The 24,914-nt window shown below is 53.2% G+C and overlaps 7 protein-coding genes across 7 annotated transcripts; 5 read left to right on the forward strand and 2 right to left on the reverse strand.

Moving 5' to 3' along the window:
* Window positions 1-2,908: 2,908 nt before the first annotated feature.
* BDZ99DRAFT_376498 (SPRY-domain-containing protein) lies at window positions 2,909-4,613 on the forward strand (the record flags this gene model as incomplete). The annotated part of the gene is made up of 3 exons (XM_033715027.1): window positions 2,909-3,311; window positions 3,384-3,689; window positions 3,742-4,613. 3 exons carry the CDS (start codon window positions 2,909-2,911, stop codon window positions 4,611-4,613), a joined length of 1,581 nt encoding a protein of 526 aa, XP_033582972.1.
* A 2,057-nt stretch (window positions 4,614-6,670) lies between these two features.
* On the forward strand, window positions 6,671-7,615 carry BDZ99DRAFT_514627 (uncharacterized protein; the record flags this gene model as incomplete). The annotated part of the gene is made up of 2 exons (XM_033724891.1): window positions 6,671-6,994; window positions 7,232-7,615. 2 exons carry the CDS (start codon window positions 6,671-6,673, stop codon window positions 7,613-7,615), a joined length of 708 nt encoding a protein of 235 aa, XP_033582973.1.
* Window positions 7,616-8,843: 1,228 nt separating this feature from the next.
* On the forward strand, window positions 8,844-12,075 carry BDZ99DRAFT_565892 (Cas1p-domain-containing protein). Its single transcript, XM_033727524.1, has 2 exons — window positions 8,844-9,137; window positions 9,197-12,075. Exons 1-2 carry the CDS (start codon window positions 9,020-9,022, stop codon window positions 11,845-11,847), a joined length of 2,769 nt encoding a protein of 922 aa, XP_033582974.1. The 5' UTR covers window positions 8,844-9,019; the 3' UTR covers window positions 11,848-12,075.
* Window positions 12,076-13,637: 1,562 nt separating this feature from the next.
* BDZ99DRAFT_514629 (uncharacterized protein) lies at window positions 13,638-15,455 on the reverse strand (the record flags this gene model as incomplete). Its single annotated transcript, XM_033724892.1, has 1 exon — window positions 13,638-15,455. One exon carries the CDS (start codon window positions 15,453-15,455, stop codon window positions 13,638-13,640), a length of 1,818 nt encoding a protein of 605 aa, XP_033582975.1.
* An 822-nt stretch (window positions 15,456-16,277) lies between these two features.
* BDZ99DRAFT_457933 (uncharacterized protein) lies at window positions 16,278-17,642 on the forward strand. Its single transcript, XM_033718801.1, has one exon. The coding sequence runs from the start codon at window positions 16,397-16,399 to the stop codon at window positions 17,384-17,386; it is 990 nt and encodes a 329-aa protein (XP_033582976.1). The 5' UTR covers window positions 16,278-16,396; the 3' UTR covers window positions 17,387-17,642.
* A 1,340-nt stretch (window positions 17,643-18,982) lies between these two features.
* BDZ99DRAFT_127062 (uncharacterized protein) lies at window positions 18,983-21,172 on the forward strand. Its single transcript, XM_033712579.1, has 3 exons — window positions 18,983-20,272; window positions 20,325-20,505; window positions 20,552-21,172. Exons 1-3 carry the CDS (start codon window positions 19,368-19,370, stop codon window positions 20,891-20,893), a joined length of 1,428 nt encoding a protein of 475 aa, XP_033582977.1. The 5' UTR covers window positions 18,983-19,367; the 3' UTR covers window positions 20,894-21,172.
* Window positions 21,173-21,236: 64 nt separating this feature from the next.
* BDZ99DRAFT_493926 (uncharacterized protein) lies at window positions 21,237-23,983 on the reverse strand (the record flags this gene model as incomplete). Its single annotated transcript, XM_033723272.1, has 1 exon — window positions 21,237-23,983. One exon carries the CDS (start codon window positions 23,981-23,983, stop codon window positions 21,452-21,454), a length of 2,532 nt encoding a protein of 843 aa, XP_033582978.1. The 3' UTR covers window positions 21,237-21,451.
* Window positions 23,984-24,914: the final 931 nt, after the last annotated feature.

The following is a 24,914-nucleotide window of genomic DNA, read 5'->3' on the forward strand; positions in this document are numbered from 1 at the left end:
CGGCGACTATCTACAAACCGAAGAGCATTTCCCATGCTGGGTTAGGCTGAGTTCACCAGCTGAGAACTTTTCTCAGGACTACTCGATCTCCACATCAGTTACATTACTATAGGCATCAAGTTCTTTAACTGGATACTGTCGATATCGTCGGTGAAGCCACCATCCTCTTCTCGAACATCCTTCGTTATGATGACTCGCATCTGATAGTCGCATCTCTTGGATCACTGATACCCGGCATCGGATGTCACCAAGTCAAGCAACTTCGACTCTCCGAGTCCGCACGATCACCAAGACGATGTTTCTGTCAAAGCTCCCGATCAACTGATGATCTAATTGTAGATTCTGAGATCCTCCTGCCATCCATAACATCCCGCCTACTAAATCCTCTACTGTTACCTCTATTCACAATACTTTGGGTGCTTCCAATCGGCATCGGATTAACCGATCTGTACGTCACTTTTGCGCTACCCTCGGAACATTTGATTCATCCCCCGAGATCACCTGCCAGCGCACCGCTACCCATGACAAAAGCTTTATATTTACGAAGCTTCTTCAATTCGGCGATCTTGCCTGTTACGGCATCCGGCCGCCAGCATTAGTTGAGGAAGTCGAACTCCAAATGACTAGGGAGATCAAGAAATATAGCGCATTTCTTCTAGATATTGCGGTATGAGTGAACTAGAAAGCGATTCTGTACTGGACTTAGTATCATGCACTTCGTGTAGAGAGCACTGTGCTTTGTGGTGAGCCACTCGTTAATGAAGGCTCCAGAATAAGGCATTCATCCGACCACGTTACTCGGTCGTTACTGCCGCGCTGGCCGCCCGATGATAGAATCTCCGTTCTCCGTCATCTCTTGAAGCTCTTGAAGCCTGTCCCTATGGATCATACCTTGGGCATTCCCATGGAAAGCTTGCAACCGCGGCATGACATCTCTCATAACATTTGGTCACCTGTTCATCCATTTATGCTACTATAACTGAAATGCCTGAATATAGGGTCTGCGAATGATGGAAATCACCGGATCTAGCATCTATTCACGCCTTACTGTTGGGATGGTATCAGGTTACTCTATATCTTGACGGTCCTAGCTAATCCTCAAATGGCAAAACACTGATGACATACTGGGAAAGGTCTATATTGAATGGTGTAAACAACAATCGCGTATATCGGAGGCCATTAAGAAGCTGTTTCACGGCCTGTTCGTTGCCGTGATGATCAAGGCTGAAGCTACCTCGCTCTCTGTTCTTAAGTCTGTCGTAGCTCACTTTGACTGCAAGCCTTCTGATTCAAGGCTTCTAAGGCGAGCATGGCTGAGATATGAGCCCGGCTATCTCTTGGTTAGAGCACCACCTTTAAGAGCGAGGTAAACTGACTGAAGCTCTTGCTTCTGCGAGCTCTAGAGTCCTAGGTCTTTATCACGGAGCCACTGTCGCTTTTCCGATATTCCTTCCCTTCGATTTGCAAATCTACTCGAGTGGAAGCTATTCGATACGCTGGCGAAGGATATCACTAGATGACAACGAAGATGACAAAAACCGCCCTGTTCTGATCAGTAGGCATGCGTGAGGACGGCCTCGCCTACTACATAGAAATCATAAGTAGCAATCTACAATTAGCCGCTACGCCAAGGATTATGAGGAACTACAAGGCGAAACAAGAGTTATGTATGCCTAGAGAGCCAGGCTCATGATCTCGCTGTCACCGACCATCACGTGATCTTCAAAGCCCAGCACAGTGAATCGGAAGAAGATGAAGATTCCCTTGTGGGTTGAATGGAAGCCCCCAACCCTCCCAAAACGTGGGGATTATCGGACTCCTCCTTCGAGGCTTATAGCAATGATGAACAAGATCTAGACTCTGAAATCCAAACAACGGCTTAATCCTGCATCAAGTACAGTACCTCAAGAAGTAGTAGGTCCCCCACGAGTACAAGATGTAGTTGTTGAGTGTAAGAGCTTGTAGTGAGCATCTTCCAAGTAACAGCTTGGCCGCATACCGGGGTTGCGTCTACTATCAAGTAATATAGATTGTGCCTCCACCGCATAGCTGCGTAAATAGCGATGCTGAGAGCTACAAATCTATCATGGTCCAATAGTTGCAAGACCTCGGGAGGCTTTTAGTTGGACAGAGGTGTGTGGCAGCCCCGATAAACGTCTGCTGGTGCTGCCTCGTGCAACGGGTATCTGTCCCTGCGGACCAGCATGTCACGGTGCAGCTCCCAGGCGTCGATTTCGGGACAGTCGGAGTGCTGATGATCCCGACCTTCCCAGACGACGAGGTACCTCCAGTAGTCAGGACGCTGTAAGTGGCTGTGTGGCAGTGAAGAGCCCGTGGGCCACGGATTCTGTGGCAGGTGAATAGGCGCGGTACCTGCAGACCCGCAGCCCACCCCTTTGCAGCGCAGAACGAGAGGCTCTGCATCGCAGGAGTGAATGTCGACCGCAGAGACATGCATGCGCGGACGATGGGACGGATTGGACTGATGGTGAAGCGGAGGTGGCAACTTGGCACGCTTGGATCGCAAACATCGGCAGGGCTGGAGCGTGCCGCGACGCAGCCGGAGTGTCTCACATAGCATGACCGAAACCACGCCTCAGGTCTCCCAAGACTCCACCACAACACCAAACTCGCACCACCTCCCACGCTGCCCTCTATACACGCCCATTCACGCTCCCCTTCACCACTGGCAGCCGCCATCCCGCGCCGCCGTCGATATCGCTACCCTGCCAGCGCCGCTCGACATCTCGACGTCACCCAAGACTTGGCCCCCGCTACACCACGCCCTGCACACACGACGCCGCTGCAGACCAACAAGACGCCCTCCTCGCGCCACTCGTCCAGCACCCCATCACGAGTAGCACCCGCCGCCCCGACGTTGCGGCCGGGCGCCTGCGACGGTCTGACGATGCCAGCGCACGACGGCCTGCGCGCGGAGCCGCCGCCAGCGACCCTCTCCAAGGCCTTCGTTCCATCGTCAAATGCCCCGTCAGCGCCGCCGGCTATCGTGATGGAGTCTCTAAAGGGCCTGCAGAGGGGCTACAATGAGCCTGTGCGGATCTCCAGCAGCCTGGGCTCGACCGCGAAGGGAATCATGATCGGCATCTTCTCAGTCCTCGGAGCCGCCGGCCTGGTCATCCTCATCGCCGTCATCGTCTACTTCTTCCGATACACCCAGCAGGGACGCATCTTCTTAGACCGGATAGGCAGGCCTGGAGAGTATGACGACGAGCAGGCCTTTGCAAAGGAGGAGGCCGAGGCGTTGGAGGAGATGGACGACATTCAAAGGACGGAATATTTACGGGCAAAGGGTACGATCACTGTCCCATATATACTTGGAAACCACTCCAAGCTAGGAACTGCAACACACTGACAATCGACAGCCTTTGTGCAAGCAAACCCGCCCGAATCAGTACAAACCGACATTTCCTTATCACAATTCTTGGCAATACAAGAGAAGGGCGTGTCGGCATGGGAGTTCGAGCCGGAATTAGAAATCGCAAACTGCTTTGTCGAAGGTAGGACAGAGATAGAGTTCTTCGACTCGGAGTGCAGCGTTCAAAGTAACTTGCCCGTACCAAAACAGAACGAGGTATACTATTGGGAGGCCAAGATTTACGATAAACCCGAGACTTCCACCATTTCCATCGGCATGACTACAAAGCCTTATCCGCTTTTTAGGTTACCAGGTAGGCATACTGTTTAAGAGTCTGACATTGACTCGAGCTAATCTTTTCGTAGGGTACCACAGATTCTCCGTAGCATACACATCACATGGCTCACGACGGTACAATCAGCCCTTTACTCCTACTCCATACGGCCCCGCGTACGTACAAGGCGACGTAATCGGAGTCGGATATCGCCCTCGCACGGGAACCATCTTCTTCACACGGAACGGCAAGAAATTAGACGACGTGGCACACGGCATGAAATCCCAGAACTTCTTCCCCTCCGTCGGCGCCAACGGGCCATGCCAGGTCCACGTCAACTTCGGCCAGCTTGGATTTGTCTTCATTGAAGCAAACGTTAAGAAATGGGGGCTGGCACCAATGACGGGCAGCCTTGCACCCCCGCCTCCCTACGGCAGTGAACAGGGCAGCATACTATTAGAAGGGGGGAGGGAAGGCGTCAGAGAAGGCATGGGCGGCTATATTTCAGCGGGCTTCCACGGCCACGGGAGAACCAGCAGCCAGCAGATGCGGTTAGGAAGACATCAGCCCACCTCTCCCGGCCCGCAACGAAGCCCAACTGACATATCTCTTGCTGCTCTCAGTCTCGTAGACTCCAACGAAGACATCGGCGAGGGCACCAGCGGCGCCGCCAACAACACCACCAACATCCAACAACAACAGCAATCCCGCGGCCTCGGCTTCGAGCACACCGACGCACCGCCCGAGTACGAAAGCCCGGAGGGCTCTCCGCAGCAGCGCCACCGCCGAATGAGCGACGACGACGAGCACGGCGACTGGCACGAGAACGCACCGCTGTTGCTGCACCCGCCAGAGCCGCCGATTCCAAGCTACGACGCCGCGGTTGCGGACCGGCCCGGGATGAATCGCGATCGCAGCGGCACGCGCACGTCCCGCGATTCAAGACGCTCGTCGAGACGCTGAAGAAGAGATGTTCTCCGAGCTGCAAAAACGTTTTCTTTAAGTTTTGGGGGGGCTCTGTATTCATGAACATAACATATATCCTACTCTCCTATCTCTCTCACTAGCACGCACGCATTTCATTCCCGTTCTTTGGGCGTTGGGCACTGGAGCTTGGGGCGGTTGCTTGCTGGGGCCTCACATTAGCGGCACATGGAATTGGTTTCTGAGCGGCGTTTTTGTTTTGTTTTTTGCGGGCCTCCCGGGGGAGTCAATCGGGGAGGGGATTCTATAAGGCCTGGAAGGGAAGAGTGAGAGAGGTGTATGGAGGCGTCGTCTTTGTAAAGGGTGGGGGGAAGGGGTCTGACTGGATGGGTGTTGGGCCTCCTGCCTTTGGCGGAAGAACTCGTTACTGGGGCGTTTTCGAATAAGGGGCGCTGGGAATTCTCAAACCTATGACTAAACACCATCGTTTCACGGAATCGTTGTTCTTTTAAGAACGTTGGCATGTGCACCCTTGAATATATATTCATGAGAGTGTGGGATTGAAGAGCTTAACGAAGGGGGTTGCGCGTCGTTGGATGCGAAGGACAGGAGAGTCTACCAACATCGCTGACACGCGAAGTCGTGCGGAGAATGCCCGACCTCTAGGCCCGACCCCTAAACTCCCCCCCCCCCCCCCCCAGAATCAGAGCTCTACCTTCCGCACCCCGTCTATCCGTCTAGAAGAAAAAAAGCTGTCAAAACTCCCCTGCCGGCAGAGACCAGCCTCCTCCTTCAACGCCTTTGGCGCATCCGCGCCCGAGAGATTCTAGCATCCCCCCCGCTGTAATCCCCCGGGGAGGGGGCTGGGGCTTGGGGGGCTAGGGCTCACAACCGCATGCTAATTGCTGCGAACGGAACAAGCTGAACCATCATATTGTTTTGTGATAGCTCGGGCTCGCCGCTTCATTCCCCGCAATCATTTAACACCTACACGCGTGCAAAAGCAGAAGCATACGATTGTCCCGACGCATAAATTACGAATAGGCCGCCGCTGGGACAGAGGATCGGCGGGCCCCGTACTCAAAGATCGTCGTGGTGGGTGGGTTTGCTCTTGTCTCGTTGCGAACCCACACACACGAGTGTGGGTGGGGGCAATCCAGCTCTAGATCGGTGCATGGGGAAGGCAGCGCGATCGAGCGAGGTAGGAGACTGGGTTGGTTGGGGGGGTGTATGGGGGGAAGGGTTATGAGGGGAGGGGGGTGGCTTGGGAAGAGAGATTGGGGGAGAGAAGATGAGGGGTTGAGGGAGAGAGATTGGGGAGAGGGGTTTTTTTTGCTTCCGTTATTTACGGTTCTGGAAGTGTGCAGTCAGGCATTTAGCTGGTCGCGTTGGCTGGTGTGGAATATTACTGTACGACTCCACGCATGCGTAAACACTGTCCTTTCTATCGTGGCGCTGTTCTGTGCACACAGGAACGCAAGATCGGTGCTCGGTTGGCAGAGATCACGGGCGGTTCGAATCTCGTCGATCGTGGCGTTCGATACCTACATACAGGTGCAGATAGTACGCTGGTGCGGCGAAGACGTCGCGGGCTACGACAGCCGTCCGTGTACACACGCACATCCTGCGGAGCAAATGGCTGAGATCCGTACCGTCTAGTTTTGGTATGCTGAGAGTGTTGCGTAGCTATGGCGCTCGCATGCGTGTGCCATGGGCGGGACGTAGGACTGACGGTGATGTTGAAAGGAAAATTTATACGGCGAGCCCGAAGATTCTCGCTTAGTCGTTAGTCAGCGCCGCACCTGACTGTGCTCGGTTCTGATTGATCTGTTTCTGCGATTACATTCAGTAATACCTACCACTCTGCAGCTCTCCAGCTGTGTTCACATGTTGGATGTTTACTTCACAATAACAACACCATGTAACACGGATCTTCCGATCCTTAGAAATTTCATTTATAGCCCTTAAGCGTAGTGATAGAATGTAAAGCTGCCATTGCATCACACTTCCAGCCATAGCTGAAGCAAGGGAGCTCTCGCCCCCCGAACCACGTGAAAAAGCCATCAATCACAACGCTCGTCTGGGCGCTGGTGTGCATGCTCACGGCGACTGTAACCAGCTGGCAGGGACTATACGCGCAGCGGCTCTTGCTAGGCTTCGTCGAGTCCATCATCCCCACCGGCTCCATGTGCATCATCAGTGAATACTACACACAAAGCGAGCAGGCCCTCCGCCAGGCGTGGTGGTTCTCAGCAGCTGCCTTGTTCACTATAATCGGCAACGCGCTCAACTACGGCTTCGCGCAGTTCCACGGTGGGATGCTGAAGCCCCCGCAGTACATCTACCTCCTCGCCGGCTCGTTGAAAGTCGTGTTCGGCCTGATGTGTTTCGCTACTCCAAACTCTCCCCGTCTCTGCCTGGTTTTTGGCACCTGCAGAGCACATCGCAGCCGTTGAGCGGCTCCGACGAGGGCAGACCGGCGTGTGATGCCAGCAAATAAAGTGGCACCAGATCTGCGAAGCCTTGCTGGATGTCGTACTCTGCCTTGTCCTGCTGATGATGGCGACCGGATATACTATCAATGGCGCCATATCGGGATTTAGCCCCATTATCGTTATACGTTTGGCTGGACCAAGCTCGATGCGATTCTCTTGCAGTTCCCAGGCGGCGGCATCTCATTCATAGGTTGTATTACTGGCGGCTGGCTCGCGTCGCCGATTCCCAGCATTCGCCTTTTGCTGTCCGTGTTTTACTGCTTGCCGGTCATCGCTGGCTGCGCCATGATTTGGAAATCGAATTGGACGCACCATGCGCCGACGCCGGTAGCCGGGACTGCTATCATCGGATGCTTTGGAGACGTTACTAGTCTATCGATGGTTGCTGGTATGGCGAACGTGGCTAGCGCGACGAAGAAGAGCGTGATGGCGGCAGCGATCTTCGGCGCTGTTGGCGTTGGGTATATTGTTGGGCCGCAGTTGGCCAAGAGTCAATGCAAGGCGAAGCATTACCCGGAGCTGTGGGAGGGATTGATGACAAGGTGAGTGGATTACAGTGTAAAGCACGACGTTGCAAGAAAGGTGCTGATGCTACCTACTATTGTATCAGATTACGGCCGCAATGACGCTGTATTATGTGCTATGGAGAGAGAATAAAAAAAGAGAGGAGTATCCGATTGGTGAAAAGGAGAGAGATGTTATGGCATTAATGGACCTGACGGACAAGGAGAATCCGTATTTTCGGTATGTCCTTGTTATGGACATCTGCTTGGTTATCCTTATGCTACTTCGGGTTGAGAAGAGACTGGAAACAGAGGGACTTGAAAGAGAGGAAGAAGCAGATGTAAGAGGAGACTTCGCAGACGAAGCAATCTCTCGATGGGCGTTCCGGGGTTCACTCTCTCGCTATAGCGGCTTCGACGTACTATAATCAGGGAGGGGAAATCAGACCGAAAGCCGCGTAAGCCCTTCAGAACAGTATATAAGTTGCGAAGAAACGCTTGAAGCGTACGTCATCTCCTCTCATGGGCTGCTTGTGAGTTCATGTCACGACACGTGAGACGAGGTGTGTGTGATGCGGTCCATCCGTTGAGTCTATCTTGAGCAGGCTCTGGGACTTGGGTTGGGCATACTAGTCATCCATTAGTGCTCACTCACGTGGTTGTACGCTGAGATGACTGTCTCGAGCAGGATATGGCTGAATTCACAGTGCCCAGGACGTGACAGTATGTAAGACGCAGGAGGAGAACAGCCAACAGTGAATGGATCTGCCAGGATCTGCCAGGCCGGAGTACGCGGCACCTAGCGAATCTAGTGCGAGTGGTCGAGCAGTGCTGAGCGAGTGGTGACGGAGGCCCTCCGGGGCCCGGCATGCAGGGCGTGGCCTCTAAGCTCAACACAGTGCTTGGCAGGCTTGGCAGGGCCCCTGAGGTCGCGGAATGGGAGTGAAGACGCGGCAGGAGAGGCTACTCGGGGGGCGACGGGGCGCTGCGAAGGCGCTGGATGCTCTCCCCAGGCACTTCCAACAGCACATGCAAAAGCAGCGGGTTCGGCGCAGTGCTGGCCGTGGTGTTGGTGGGCACGGTGGGCCATGGGTGTGCACCTGCGCCAAGTGACGCGTGCGTGCCCAGGGTGATAAGAGCTGGGCTGCCGAAGAAGTTCGCCCTGAGGCCCACTTGGAAGCTTGGAAGAAGCCACTCGGGGGGCAATGCACCGCACGTCGCGTGCCCTCCTTCCCCGTCCTCAGCATGGCTCTTGTCACCACCATCTGCACATCATCTGCACGCTCGTTCACGGCCTTCGCGACTTCACCACCTGGGGTAGCCAGCGCCTCTCCTCCTGCGGCCAACCACCCCCACAGCGCATACTCCGCGTCGACGAGCCCGCTGCCTGGATGTCTCCGCTGCTTCGTTGAGCGATAGCAGTACTGTCGAGCGGAACCAGCCCCTAATGCCTCGTATACGATTGTTGCCCCGTTTCTCGTCGCCTGCCGATGCCTTTAATCGCACGTCATGCCTCTTGCTTCTGGTTGTTCTTGCTGCGACGCTGTACAGACGAAGTGTAATAGGTTTGTTCTTCCTAGAGGCGCTGCGAAACGAGAGGAAGCTGACCAATTCCTCCACAAAGACTACCAAGACCCTCATAAATGCCAGGCCCTTATCCGCGACGGCCAATGGCTCGATCCTCCAAAACAGCCTTTTGATCCCGACTACGTCGACCCCAAACGGCCCTTCCAGCATTGGAATCCCCCAGGATGCGTGCTGCATGAGTATACCGGCCCAGAGATCAACAGATGCGCCGAGACAGGCAAGATCCTCTTTGTTGGTGACCCAGGAATCCGGCAGATATTCTGGGCGACTGCCAAAAAGTTAGATGAAGGCAAGGCCCGGAAAGAAAAAGCTGGACTAGAGAAGCACGAAGACATAGAGTTCAGTGCGGCTGGCGCCTTGCTGAAGTTTGTTTGGGACCCGTTCTTGACTTCTTCTAGACTTTATGAAGAGTTGGCAGAATATCGAGAGAGTGTGAAAAATTTCACGAAAGTTTTGGATGATGCTTCGGCGGCGGGGTCTGGCGCCCCAGTCGAGGTGAAGCGCAAGTCCACTGTCATTCTCATTGGGGGCGGTCATTCTCATGCTCGTCACATCCATACCGGGAATCTGAAGGACTTCGAAGACGCCGTTGACAACATCACGAGCACCGCATACGCTCCCCACACCATGACCAGCGGGAAACGATTCCCAATTACGGACGACGACGGCATTGGCAATCAAATTTTCTTCGCGCCGGTCCTGCAGCCTCTATACGACAGGCTTTCCCCCTCAAGAGCAATCACGATGCTTCCCGAGAAGATCGACGGTATGAACGAATATTTGGAAAAACTTTCCATAAATCAGGGCCTGAATGTCTTGTGGAGCTACGCGAATATGACTGCTGGGATTGACAGAGCGTATGGCGAAAGCGGTCTCCATGTTGTGGAGAACGTTGCAGGGCGCATGGCCGACGTCGTGCTAAACCTCAGATGCAACGCGAAAATCGCCCGCCAGGACGGATATCCTTACGACCGCACTTGCTGTATCGACTACAGCCCTGTGAATTGGATCCAGCTTGTTGCACTGATTTGCTTCTTCTTCGTCCTCTCGCTTTCGGCTATCAAGGCCGCCAGAGGTATGACCTCAAACACCGCTGCTCGTACGCGTTTTGCTAAGAGCATAGCTCGCCAACAATCCAACTCCATCTCTGCCAATGCTTCTGCAAGCACTACGTTAGCGCTACTGAGTGTAGGCCTGTGTCTGTGGTACTGCTATTTGGCAGACAGGACTCAAGTGTTCCACAAAATCCAAAAGCAGTTCATTAAATATGACTTCTTCTCCTTTTTGTCTGCAGCTTTGGCTCTAGGCCTCCTGACGATTCGAGGACCATCATCTTCTCCAGGACGCCGCCGCTCCGAGTCCTTCACTGGGACCTCAATTAGACAGTCTTTTCTTTCACGCAGCCAAACCGAGGAATGGAAAGGCTGGATGCAACTATTCATCTTGATATTCAATTTCACTGGAGCAACGAAAGAATTGTGGATCTACGAAGTTGTCCGCCTCCTAGCATCTGCCTATATCTTCTTGACCGGATACGGCCACACCATGTATTTCCTCCAAAAGAAAGACTACTCCCTCCGCCGAGTAGCCTCGGTGTTAACCCGCCTCAATGTTCTCGCGTGTTCACTTTCCTTCGTAATGCGCACACGATACACAGCCTATCATTTCATTTCTGTATCTAGCTTCTGGTTCTTGGTCATCTACCTTACCCTTAAGATCGGTCACCGCCGTAATGACTCGATCGCCTTCTTACTCGGCAAGATCATGCTCTCTGCCATCCTCGTATCAACAATTATACACCTCAAAGGCATTTTAGAGTCACTATTATCCCTCCTCCGCCTCACCTGCGGCATCACCTGGAACGCCACCGCCTGGCGCTTCCACCTCGGCCTCGACAAATTCATCCCCTTCGTCGGCATGCTCACCGCCATCCTCCACCTCCACATCGCAAACCTCCACTCCTACCCCCAGCTCGCCACCCGCTCCCGTTCTCTCATCAGCGAGATGCTGACCGACTACTTCTCCGTCTTCCACGCCTTCCTCGCCCTCGCCGCCGTCGGCCTCATCCCAGTGTACTGCATGATATCGGGCAGCCACACCAACGAGTCCGACTACAACAGCTGGCTGCCCTACCTCAGCCCCCTCCCTATCCTCTCCTTTGCCGTCCTCCGCAATTCGACGCGCCTCCTGCGGAACTACCACTCCGCTGCTTTCGCGTGGGTCGGCCGCCACTCGCTGGAGCTCTACGTGCTCCAGCACCACCTGCTCCTCGCCGGCGATGGCCGCGTCCTGCTCGCCACCGGTCTCTTCGCCGGCGACGGCAGCTTCTGGCACGATCGCTGGCGCGACGTCGCGCTCTTGCTGGCGCTGTTCTTGTGGTTTGCGTGGCGGGTTGCGTGCGCGACTGCGACGCTGACGCTGGCGGTCACGGGAGACGCGGAGGCTGTGCTAGTGGCTAGCGAGGCGAAGCCGGTGCACGAGCGCAAGATCAGCGAGTTGCGGCTGCCGGATTACGGGAACGGCACGCCAGGGCCAGGGAGCGTGGCGGCGGCGGCGGCCTTGAACGCGACTGCGCGGCTGGAGCCGACGGGCGGGAAGAAGGGGTCGTCGCGGTGGTGGGCGCAGAGTTTGCGGCGGCGGGTGGTGATGACTTTGGGGGTGTTATGGGTGCTGAATTGGCTTAGCTGAGCGTTTGTGTTTGTTTTTGATTTGCGGAGTGCTGGCTGACAAAGTTGTGGGTAGACGTATACATAGTTCATGGTTTTGCTAGGACGAGGAGATTAGAGGGTCTTGTTCGTGTAGGGTCTTGCATGTCTGGGCGTCTTGGGCATTTGGGCGTCGTTGATAGCATTGAGGTCGCGCATAGCCATCTATTTGCATATCTCATCAAATCATCGAGTTAGTTTTCATCCATCGCTCTTATGATACATCAATGGTGTGCGCTGTGCTGACGCCAGTGAGTGAGTTTGTTGTGAATTCGATTTTTAAGGCTCAACTCGCCGCGGCTTGACGGACAGTCGTTGCAATCTCGCCCGATTCAGAACTTGTCGAGATCCGGAACCTATTTCTCGCCTCACCTAACTACACGTCGTACGAAGAAGTGTTGGGATGCCATCTGCGCTTCACACGACAGGCAAACCATTCCCCAAGTTGCTGCCCGCACGAGGAACGTGAAGTTCAAGAAATCTATCCAAAACCCACACACCGCGTCACAACCAACACACGCACACATCACGGCAAACCCGCCACAAACAGCTCAAAACATTTATATCATCACGAGGAAACCCCCTTTTCGGGATCACAAACCTCCTGGAATATCCGCCCATGTCCCGCGAGCAAATCTCACATGTCCCATCTGCACGATCAACTCTCCACCCAAGTATCATATGAACACGCTTGCCCCCGAAAGAGTGACAAAGGGTGGGAATACATGGCCCGGGGAAGGCGTCGAGATTAGCTTAGTCTACAAGGGCCGGGTTTGTGGCCGTGCATATACAAAGAACGGTGACACATGGATAGTGAGACGTTGAGTTTTGGAAGTGGAAGGAGGGGATGCCGGAGGGCGAAGAGGACAAGAGGGACTAGGGAAAGGGGGTTAAGTAGATTCTCGCCGAGTGGGATGAGTCAGCGGGGGAGAAGTGGTGCCGTGGTTGAGGCGGGCGTGATGACGAGGCGGGCTGGCAGGGGGGTGGAATTGAACGGTGGTAGAGAGGGAAAGCCGTGGGGATGTAATGGGCCACGTATGTCAAAGTAACGCTGAGAGTACTGTCCTGAGGCCGATGTTCGGGGCTCTGCGCTGCACACTTTTTTATGGCGGGAGACATTCCAAGACTTACTCGACCTGGCCATTCGGTTTGGGCGCCTGGTTTCCTAGCATCGAGATAGCCCCAGATATCAAGGTCTCGCCGGATCATCACAAGCAATCCTGCTTCGTCTGGCGTGCCTATTCATTGCTGTGTGGAGACATATGAAGGTACAACCGAGAAGGGGGGCTTTTGGGGAAAGGAAATGCAAGGGCATATACATCACGTGCGGCTAGTGATGGAAACAATAGCTACGCATGAATCACACAAGGACATGTGACGAGATTCATTATGAGAAACGGGCAAATAAAAGACTGCTGCGATGGAGGAAATATTGGTTATGCTATGAAAGAAAACGATTCGTATCTTTGTGAATCATTGGAGAAAGTCTATGAAAATAATGTGAAAGGACTTACCTATGGAGCTGGAGGTCTATGAGGGCCACACATTTCATACTGAACCATAGCCTAAACCGCTGAATGCAGTTCAGGTCAAGGACGAGGAAGAGCCTTACCTGCATGCCTAGCCACGCACCCTTGAACTTACCGCCGTAGGGTGAGGAATTTCGATAGGGTCTCGGTCTCTTACCTTACCGTCTCTACTCACCTTAGCGTAGCCTTAAGGGGCACTAGGCCGTAGTCTTCCTCCTGTGTGGGCGGCGCCAACGGTCTGAGGTTAGTTGGTTAGACCACGCTTGACCTCCTCCAGCATCTCGTCTAGAGCCTGGCTCTTTTGCTCCGTCTTGTACTCAAAATACTGCTTCGTGGGAAATTTGTTCGTGGTACCCGCAAAGTAATCTTGCTGGCGCAGTGGTGTGTTATGGATCCAGCCATAGTAGGTATCATCCATCTTTAGGTCTTGAGCAGAGAAGCGTCGAAGCGCGACCGTAGCTTTCACGCCAAGATCTTTACCCTTGATAAAAAATTTAGGGAAAATAAATAAAAGCCATTTACGGCTCAGCCTGCCAGATTCGTGGAAAGCCGATTTGCCTCTTGCATCCCGGGGGTAATGGAGGTGGTCTATGAGTTCACGGATCTCAAGCGGAGGCCCCATTCTAAACATAGGGGTTTTGTGAAGTTCCAGGGCACTAACGGTAGGCTCGTACTGAACGGTAGGTCGACTTGCCCGGAATGAGGCGGCTGGAGTCGTAGTCATCAAGCACTGACGGAGGGAAGATTCGTGTAGGATAGGTACGTGTGGTCTCTTGGGCGTAGGACCGTTCACTAGCCAATTCCAGTAATCTTCGGAAATTTGCATCTTCTTCCAAATTCCACCTCCACTGTGGGCGTAGCAATGTAGATCGCCTCCTCTCTTCATGATAATGTTTCCGTCTTGTCCCCTTACGAAATGGGTAGGAGACTGTTCGAGCAGCCAATCTCGTGACATCTCGCCAGAGGACTTATCACCTGCGACAACGATGAAGGCGCCGAGAGGGGGTTCCCGAAGCACAGATACGATGTTTGGAGCGTCTGGGCCGTCCTCAAGCGACAGGATTAATCCAAACTTGGCAGATATTCCTGGGGTCCGAATAGGAGTAGGTATGTTGATCAAGTTAGGAGGAAGAGTATATGGAGATGCTATCGGACTAGGCAGTACAATATCATCGCTAGTGATAGACTGGGTCGTGTACGAATTTGGATCCAATTCGAACATAGTGTGTGTCTCAGACGAGCTGCTCTTTATGTTCGTACGGCATTTGTCAATGTTTCCAGTGAACTTGACGTGGCCTTTGATAGAAGGAGGCATCTCTAATTGAGGCGGGTCGCCTTTGCTCCTAAGCCAGCTCCAATATGGTGTGGGGATCACATGTTCCTTTTGCTGGAAGTCCCGAACACCCGACTTGGAATGTAATGCCCCGTATATGGTGAAATGCTCGGGGTGTTTTCGTGTGAACCAAATACGTGACAGGCTGTGTGTACCACCTCTGGTTACTGTCTTGTGTGGTGCGAAAGCGTTGATTCGAGGATGCAGAATGTCTTGCAACATCTCTTGCAAATCCCGCCCTTTTATTTCCGTGGGGAGTTCTTCTACCAGTTCCGTAGTGCGGTCATGTTTGTCGGCGCTGCTAGGGCTGTCCGCAGTGCTACTCGATCCGGCCGACTTGACGGCGGCTCCACTGGCAGTTCTCGTGGATGCTGCTGCTAAGGAAGGAGTATCGATGGACGTTGGACTTGATGCTGTTGCACTGCCACTTCCGCTGCTGACCTGGCGCAAATCTCTAGATGTCGAACTGGCAATGTTAGCGTTGCCCTTGTTGAGATGGGATGTCTTCTCGATCGTGGAGGTATCAGGTTGTGGCGAATGCATTACGAGACCATGATGTTCCCACATATAACCTGCAAACTCATGTTGAGGCATGCTTCTGAATATGTCGGGAGATCCTAACTCGCTCCAGGTAGGAGAGCTAGCTCCATCCGGGACATCTGTCATTTCGGTGTCGGTCTGTTCGGTAACCACACGGAGGGTTGACGGTTTCTTTGGTTGATACGCCATCGTTGTAGATGTTCTGACTTTCCTTGATTTGCTGAGATTTGCTGAAATTTTGCTGAGATTTACTGAGATTTGCTGAGAATTGCTGAGTAGTCAGGGCTGCGTTTTGTGATGCTTGCGTAACTTTGATGTCAAAATGGAAGGACGACGTGCTTATTTTATATACGATCGTCTGAAGCCAAAGACGAGAGGTAACAACATTGTTGACCCTCAACGAACAATCACACAATGTACATACTTAAATTGACTAGAACAAACCGCGAAAACCTTGATGTCGCCGAAGAGCAACTGAACTTGGTTACCACCGCTTGATACAGTTGGAAAGAGATGTTTAATGGTTCAGAAACTCTGCAGAGATCTCCCTGGCTGCCTGGCACAGTTCGGCATGATGATTCGATCCAAACCACTGACTTACTATGTGTCTGACGAAGCAAGGTCTTACACCGACGACAGCTAAGAATCAAAGAGGCCAAAGAGCACAATAAGAACGCCAGCATCTGTTTTAGTGGATTTTTCTCCCACGTAGCTTTCTTCCTTCAACGTGCATTTTGGACACAGCTTTTGCGGTAGGCTCAATGAAATCTGGAAAGCAACAGTTCCGAGGTTGTCCGAGGTGGTAGATTTGAAGGCGTATTGATCAAAGTGTACACTTGGATAGGTAAGAGCATGCGTTGCTGTTGGTGAGGATTGGAAGAAGTGCTGTTGAGATTGAGGCTCGGGGCATCAAGATGCATCTTCCGTGCTAACCCAATGCAGAATCTGCCAAGCAGCGGGCCGTCTCGGTGATGCAAGTGGGACGAGTTCAGCACAAACGGCGTCGAGCAGGTCGGCAGGAACGTGAATTCTACTCGTTTATAAGCTCCTCTGCCTGTTGCTTCTGCTTCTTGTTCCTGTTCTTCTTCTTCGTCCGTCCCCTTCAGCCTCTACCATCAACCCAACCCACGATGCCCTCGCCCGACCCCTCTACGCCGCAATCGTCCTCCGAAGACACCATCATGACCGATTCGCCCGACACCTCCTACTCACCGCGAGAATCCCATCCTCCGCTCCCCACACCCATCCCGCGGGCCGCTCCGTCCACAATAGCATCGCCTCTGCTAGCCCTCCCCCGCGAGCTGCGCGACCGCATCTACACCTTCGCTCTCACCTCAATATCGCCCTTCTGGTACCCGAATCCCACGACCGACCACCACATCGAGCCGAACCTGCTCCTGGCCTCGCGCCAGGTGTACGCCGAGGCTGCCCCGATTCTCTACAGCTCCAACAAGTTCCTCTTCACCCACCCCTCAGACTGCAACATGTTCCGCGTCGTCGCGTCGCCCTACAGCGAGCACATCACCAGCGTGTGCTTCCGCATTCGCGAGAAGGACCTGCGCATCTGGACCTCCTACCTGAGCAGCTCGAGCGAGACGCGGAGCCTGCACGCCGACCTGCCGCGGCTGAAGAGCCTGTGGATCTTCCTGCGCTGCGGGTCGTGGGGACCCCCCGCGATGATGTTTCCCGCGATCCAATGGGCAGCGCAGCAGCCGAACTGGCAGAACCCTTTCCCGCCTCAGCAGAACCAGCAGCAGAACCAGCCTGGCAATCAGATCCCGGTGCCGCCACCGCCTCCAGGTGCACCAGGTGGAGCCAACCCGCCTGTCGTAGTCCACAATGCGGGTGCTGCGCATCTCATCGACCGCTTCTATCGCTGGGACCGTGATCAGGGGCTCGAGAACCTGGTGTTGTCGCTTCAGGGCAAGACACACGACGCAGAAGTGAAGATCGTTGCTATCCAGCGGCTTCTGCGACAGGATGTGCGTACGCTATCGCGGGCGTATCCGGACGACTTGATCCTAGACAAGCAGGGCGATGCGAGGACGCGATTCAAGCGTGTGCGGGGGGTGGAGATCAGCTTGGAGCTGAGTGCCGTGGAGCCAGTTCAGGTGCCTTGAAGCTACGAAAAAGGGGATGGACGATTCGTTGAAGCTGTGTTAACTCTGTGGCAATATCTTAGGCGCAATCTTTGCGGGAAAAGCTATCAAGCAAACATCTTATCAGGACATTTAGCGGATATACGACTGATATTGGGCGCCTTTTGTGAAGCTACAGGATTTTAGGCATTGTCTGTCAGAGCGCGGCACAGCGGTACCACTCATAGCAATGAGATAATTTTACAATTCGACCATATCTACGAGTCGTCTACTGCATTACAGCATTCCAGCCCAGGAGGCTTCGGATTTTACTTACATAAACTATCACGTGACCACTTTATATCATCATCATCCCCGTTCGTCGTTCAAACCAGCTTCGTCCCACATAGGGCCACCGCTGTGCTTATACTACTGTCGTAACTTATAAAGTGCCTTTATATAGGCCTACGAGTAGAGCGGTAATACTAAGGAATTATGATCAGCCGTAAGGCTGCGAGGAGCGCTCGATTGAGGCAGGGTCGCCACCCCGGTCGGTACCTCTGATCGGGGCGATTACCAATTCTGGTATAAACTGCTATATAACGTCGTTCACCCAGAAGCGAGAATCACCCATTAACGAGAATTGGTAGAGCGTTTCGCGAGCAGATTTAGTCCATGCGGGCTTGTGGATGTCAGGCCTGTGGCTGTGCGGAGTCTTAGCAAGCGAGCTGACCTAAGCCCCGCAGCCTTGCGATCAAAACTTGACCTTAGCTACTTTCTACCTCCCCATGCTACCCTACAAAGTTTAAGGCAGGAATGGGTCAGCCGTCCTCACTGCTAGTGCCTCTGAGGTTTCATGCACGTCTCAACATGTGCGTTCTCACCTTCTGCAACGGCCATAGGTCAGCCTCACTGCACCATACTCTAGTTCAGCCGCACCCCCCTCCTCCCCCCAAACTTCGACCTCAGCTTGATCTAACTCCCTCAACTCAAAACTAAGAATGCAGCAAGGCACGACAGCGCTGCATCGTCGTGCTAGTAGATATAGAGAACAGTGGTCCAGGACTCGTGATAACGTTATTGGAGCCTGTTCTCTGACACGGCGAAGAGTTCTCTATGTCGAAGAGAATGCGTGGTCTGAATGTCCCCAGTCTTTCTTCACGCCAGGCGCCCACACAGTAAGGCGGAAATGCTGTCATCCTTAAACCCCACCGAGGGATATCCCTCAACTCGAGAACTTCAATGAGGTTCATCCTACAGTCCGTATTCGGTCCGCAGTCCTCCCCTTCTTTAGGATGAAGAGTTCGAATCTTCCTAGTCCGCGGCCTAAGATGTCGTACGGATCAGGCGGCACTTTGGGAGGCAGTTGTGGCTGGTCCTTGGCGTGAAAGCTGCTTGGCTCCTTTCTGATTGCTTTTTAAGCTTGCCTGGAGGTTCAGCTGTACGCTGCGTTCGTTATTTTTCTGGGCGGTGGATCCTCCGCCGAATGGGAATACGAAGCGCCACAAGCGCTTACGAGCTGAAGCTACAGCCTCTGGACGCATGTCGTGGCTAGTGTCGCAAGTGGTTACGGTGTTACAATGGCTTTTGATCCCTCGGAAGGCTGCTTGGAACCAATGAGCTCGATCTCATGGAGCTCCCGTCCCGTATTTCTGTGCAAAGCCACCTGCACACTAATCACAGGATGCGTCCAGGGACTGTAGAAGTCACAACCTCAAAATACCTTACTCGAAGTGCTTCCCGGCTTCAACCTCAAGAGAGTTGTTCCGGGCTTCAATTCCTCTGGCTTCCAATACCGACGAATGTTGCACCATTTCGCTTATCTCAGTCCGATCAAACCCAGAAGAACTTCGGTGACAGCTCGACCGCAGCCTTGCTCGTATAGCATGGACCCTGGCAATGGAGCCCGCAACAGGTCGTTGGCATCCGCTCGCATGACCTGCGTTCGAATCCTCTTTCTCACCTACAGCTTCGTCCTCATGGCTATGATTCTGTTGGCCTTGCATGGTTCTATATCGGTTGGATGCCGACTCTAGTCTGGGCCCTCATCAGGTACGGACAAAGTAAACATGCTGATCCCAAGGCATGTCGTGAACGGATCGCTAGTGATCGCGGATTCAAAGGACTACCCGATTTCTATGGACTAGGTATCAGGGTAGGCTTGTACTTGCAATGGGATGCAAGCATCATTGCTAACACCTGGGTGCGCTCCGAAAGGCGAACCACCACCGGTGCAAACGTGGCCTTTTTCCTTGCTCTATATGTTGCGATCTTAGCCATTATCTTCCAGGATGGCTGTGTGTTCACAACGGAGCTTATTACTCTGATGTACATTCTCTGGGGAGGCTTCTTCATCGTCATACTACCTCACTTTCCATTTCGATTCAAAGAGGCTGGTCAAACCGAGGGGGTCGAACAGCAACGAATGGAGCCAAAGCCCGAACAGAGTACAAACAAGTTCCACGGTCTCGAGTACCTTCTTGGCTACCTATTCGCGCTTTTCAGTCCTGCGACGATCTGGTTCTGGATTCGGCTCGCGACAGTTGGGGAGCACGACTTTGCTCCCTCGCCCCTGGGCACGGAATTCTTCCTCTTCGCTCGACTCGGCCAACATTCTGTTCGGGGTGCAGCTATTTTCATGACTGTGATAATGTTCTGGATGTGGACTCCGCTACCCTGTGCCCTCATCTTGGGTCTGAGAAACGCAATGAAGGGAAGCATTTCAGATCGCTTTATTATGGCCACAATGGTCTTCATGCCCCCGGGACTTGTATTTGGAATTTACACCCTGCTATTTGATAAGCTTCTAAGTCTTATCTTTCCCTGCCTAAGACCTTTGAGCGAGGAGCAAATGACCCGGGCAGGCATGGATACCCGCTATCCATATCGCTACGGGTCGTATCTGTTCTACAAAGACAACTTCAAATGATGAGTCATCTGTGAATTCTTAGTGCACCTTTGAGTTGACCAAGCACCTCACTAGGTTTTTCGGTATAGCATGCAGCTTGATGTTTATATACGTAGTTCTGGCTATTGAACTTACACTGAAATGGAACTCAGTTTCGGATGTGTATGAAGTGCAATCAACCGGGCAAGTCACTCCTCTAGCGGTAGGGCTTCTGACGTTATTTGCTCTCCTGTGGAAGTTGTACAGAGAAAATGTAAGCCCCCAAGCCATAAGTAGGGATAGGGCTAACCGAGAAACAGGAAGACAAGCTAAAAGAATACGTCCGCCGTGGACGACCTTGGACTGACTGGGCGATGCATTCCAAATCGAAGCCCAGTGCTAGGCGCTTTCATACCGATGATATCGTCCGAGATTCGCCGCAGCGTCCTGACACTCCAGAACCAGAACCACAACCGTCTCGGCCAGTCTCACCCGACCCTGACGATCGCATAGTTGTCGAGGACATGGAACATGGTCGATACACTATCGCCGTTCGAAACCTCCCGGTTCAGAATGCTCCGCAGCCTGTCGGCCCAATGACTGAGCTGGAACCTGTACCCATATCGAGTACAGAACCCAGCATCATATCCGAGGACAACTAAAATCAATACACGTTCTTGTTGGCTTACTGTCATATTATAACATCGCCTTATAGAGGCTTCTTTCCATCACGCCTAGCTTGCCTGCATTGCCGCCTGCATCGCCGCCTGTGCTCGTTCATTCACTTCTAAGAGGAGCACGAGAGAAAGCTCCGAAGAGTCGGCCCGGCCGCTCCGGCTAATTAGAAAATCAGACGAGAGGTGGGGGAAACGGGGGGCGTGGAGTGATTAGGGGGTGAGCGTTTATCCCTCCCCAAGATTTAAGGTGCTTGATCAAAGGATCTTGTTCCGGCACAGCAGCTTTTCCATCACGGGTGGATAGACGTTACATATCTTTCTACACGACGCTCTACGCTCGAACTATGCTATTCTACCAATACAGAGAACGCTTTTCTTCTTGAAACGCCGCCCGCAGCGCCCATCAATGCTCATACAACATAAAAAGAAAAACCCATGGAAAGAGAAAGAAAAACAATTTACTGCGTCAAGTACATCTCCCACTCCCCACTAACAAGAAAAACCCGCATCCCAATCCAATCCATTTAAGCCCTCAAAGAAGCCCTACGCGTCACCCGTCCCCGGCGGGCTCGGCGACCCCCCAAACAAACTCCCCAGACTCCCCATACTCCTGCTCCTCAGCCGCATACTATGCCTTCTCTGCTCTCTCGGACTCCCCCTACTCCCCCTTCTCTCACCGGAAATCACCTTCCGCTCCAAAGACGACCGCCGCCGCTGCGGACTCCCCGAGCCCCGCCTGGCCGGCGAAGTCGGCTGAGCGAAGACTCCGCCGCCGTTAGTGAAGTCGTTGAAGAGCAGACTGTCGTCGAAGTCGGTGGCGAGGAACTGGGCCGCCGGGTCCAGCTCGTAGGACGTGATTGAGTCGAGGAGCTGTGTGAAGCCGGCGCTGGGTTTGCGGGCGGTGGAGTAGTCGGGTCCAAGCGGAGGTTGGTGGGGTAGGGGGTGCTGTGGCCAGGGCGTTTGCGGCTCGGGCTGGTACTCAGGGTGGTGGGGAAGGGCGTGGTCGTAGGTGGGGTCTGGCGCCCAGGAGACGCGGCGGGGGCGGTCGGGGCGGGGGTATTGGGCAAGGGAGGATTTGCGGGGCTGCTGGAGGTGCTTTTGGAGGGACATGGCTTGGGAAAATATGTCTTGGGGGTGGGGGTAGTAAGGCTGGGTGTGGTTGTAGGGGTCGTCGGCTTCGGGAATGAAGAGGATATCTTCGCCTCCGCTCGCGTCGGAGTGCTCTGCGTCCATGTCTGCGTAGCTGATGCGCTGCTTATTGCGGGGGCTTCGTCGGCGTGGTTCTGAAGCCGTCTGAGACCGGGAAGGACGTTGAGTAGAGGATCGCTCAGCCTTCGGTGCGGCTGTCGTGCGAGGACGAGCAGTTCGTGGAACAGCTTCGGGTTCTGAATCACTTGCCTCGTCTTCGCTCGGCTCGCCACGCTTCCTCCGCTTAGCTGCCTTCTTCTTGTTCAGTCTCGCTTTGACGAATTTCTCCAGATCGCCCATGTGTACCAAGATATGAGAGCTCGATAGGCCGCGCTCTTCGAACTGCCGGATCTGCGCAGGCGGTCGCGTTTCGGTCTTACCTTTGTTCAATGCATATGTAAGGGTGTGCACATGTAGCTTGGGTTCGCCGTGACGGTAGTATTGATGGATGGGGTAGTCAGGATACTCGTTGTGAAGATTACCATTCCTGCAGTCCTCGATGAACTTGTGGGCGATGCCACCCTCGCAAGAGTTTCCGAGACTAGCAAGGAATCTCCCTTTTGGCTCGTTTCGCAATCGTCGGTCGTCGGCCGCGATCTCAAGCTTGTTGCAGATATCTGGGAAGTCGAGGAAGCGCTCTAGGCAGTACAGATGGACATACGCCGCCACGTGGAACGGGTCAGCGTTTTCGCGATACTTGTGCCACTTTTCATCAAAGGCAACACGGTAGTGGCCGTGGAGGATAGTTCCCTTGAAGTTCGCTTGGATTGGACAGCATCGGAACCGACATTTCGAGGAGTGTTCCTGTGGGTAACGTCGAGCGCTGTCTGCAGGGGATTTCTGAATCCAAAGCTTCAACTTACAATCTTTAGTTCGTGGATGCTCATATAAGAATTCTCGAATCTCCTTCGCACTGTAAGTCCTCTGCTGTAGCTCGCCGTTCCTGTCGTACTGGAAGAGCGTCTTACTACCCTGCCAGTCGCCGATAGTATGGGGAAGGCTATGATTGTACATTTCTTCAGCCTTGTAGTGATTGATCTTTCCCGTCCGGCTAGTCTTTCCCTCGGTGGTCTGGTTTATCCTAATCCAGTGCTTGTCTTTGTCCGTCTCCGGCCTCTCGGGTTCGTAGACCGATCTCGTGATCTTTGTGGTTGCTTTCCGGCTCTTTCTTAGAGAGGATGTCTCGCTCAAACTGCTCGAGTTGCCTGAGCTGCGTCGAGACTTTGGAGAGCGTCCGTGGTGCGGTTCTTCTTCCCGGGCACGTTTTCTCGGACGTTCTTGAGAGGTTGTATCTTCGCGTGATCGTTTTCGTGTCCTCAGGGAGCTTCGTAAGTCATCATCATATACATCTGCCGTCGTACCGGCATCATGCGAAGCCGGCACAAATCCGTCATGAACCTGCGGCTGTAGTTCGAAATCGTCAGTGAAATATGGTGCATTTGCTTCAGACTGGTAACCGTAAGTGGTATTCTGATAGTCCGAGTTTAGAAGCGAAGGGTCGACGGCGTGGTTATTTGACAGGTCATACGACTGTGGAATCTTCAAGCCAGGCACTGCAGCTAGAGGCCTATTCATCATTTGGACAGAAGCTCGGCGACTCTTAGCCGCATTTACCTGTTGTTCAGGTTCCAAGTATGACAGACTGTCTAGGAGGAAATCAGTGGAGGGTTGCTGGTCAACCCTATTGTACCCAGAAAATGCCGGATCATCAAAATTCACATTGCTCCAGTCGACGTCAAGTTGTCCATATGGTACCTCGAGAGTCCAGTCGACATTTGAGGAGAAGCTGGGGTATGGAATAGGATTCGTGGAGTCATCAAAACGGATTGAAGAAGTCCGTCTGGGAGCGATGTTGGGATTGCGTAAACTAGAACGTCGTGAAGACATGACTGTCGGTTGCGGAGACTTTGCTCGGCAAATATCGAAGGTGATTTCTGGATTTTGCTCTTTTGCGTCTGCTTTGGGGTTCAAGATCGCTGCCAAGTTCAGTCTCGAGAGGATTGTAGAAGAGAAGACCTGGCGGGCACGTTCACTTCTAAACTACACACAGCTATGAAATTTAGGTTTCAAATGCAGCAGCTTTGTTCAGAGAGAAAGAGATTGTCGTTCCAATTATATCATTGTGATTTTGTGAAACAAAGAAGCGTATATCCCTTGGCCTTGAACAATAGGATTTTGAAAGCAAAGAGGCGAATTGTTGAACAAAACTCGAGGACAAAGGGAACAAAGCAGGTACATTAGATGACATAAGATGATACTCGAAGAGACGCGCTTGAACAAGCGGAACGTAACGTTATTAGTGCTGTTGTATTAGCCATGTATATCCGGAATACGTCTTGTGTCTCAAATGGAGTGTTCGACTTCTCATCGTATTCATAAACCCCTTACCGTTGCTAACAAGCCCATGTGATCCAGTGCCATGCTGTACTTCTTGTCGTCAAGATTCCTTGATACTGGCTATAGTCTTCGTCTTGAGGGCTAGACAAGGAGCGCGCATCGCTAGTTTGCGGGATCCAATCGACTATCGCATGGTATATAGGCGAAGGTAGGCGGTGGGAGCTAGAAGGCGATAGCACGAGTACTGCTTATGCATCTGTTAGCTACTAATCCAACGTTCATGTTGATAAGATTGAAGCGAAAGATGTCGGCATCATCAGTAGGTCTCCAAGGAAATGTATCCACATAGTGTATTCGGAACAGGTCTGTGTATTCGCATGTGTTCATCACGATGCATTTGAGGAAAAGAAATGGGAGTGGCGTACCTTCGTAGTCCTTCGCTGTGCAGGCAAGGTCAGGGTCGAGCGTGTTGAGCCTTTCG

Source organism: Mytilinidion resinicola, assembly GCF_010093595.1.
Source record: "Mytilinidion resinicola strain CBS 304.34 unplaced genomic scaffold BDZ99scaffold_2, whole genome shotgun sequence".
NCBI classification, from domain to species: Eukaryota; Fungi; Ascomycota; class Dothideomycetes; order Mytilinidiales; family Mytilinidiaceae; genus Mytilinidion; species Mytilinidion resinicola.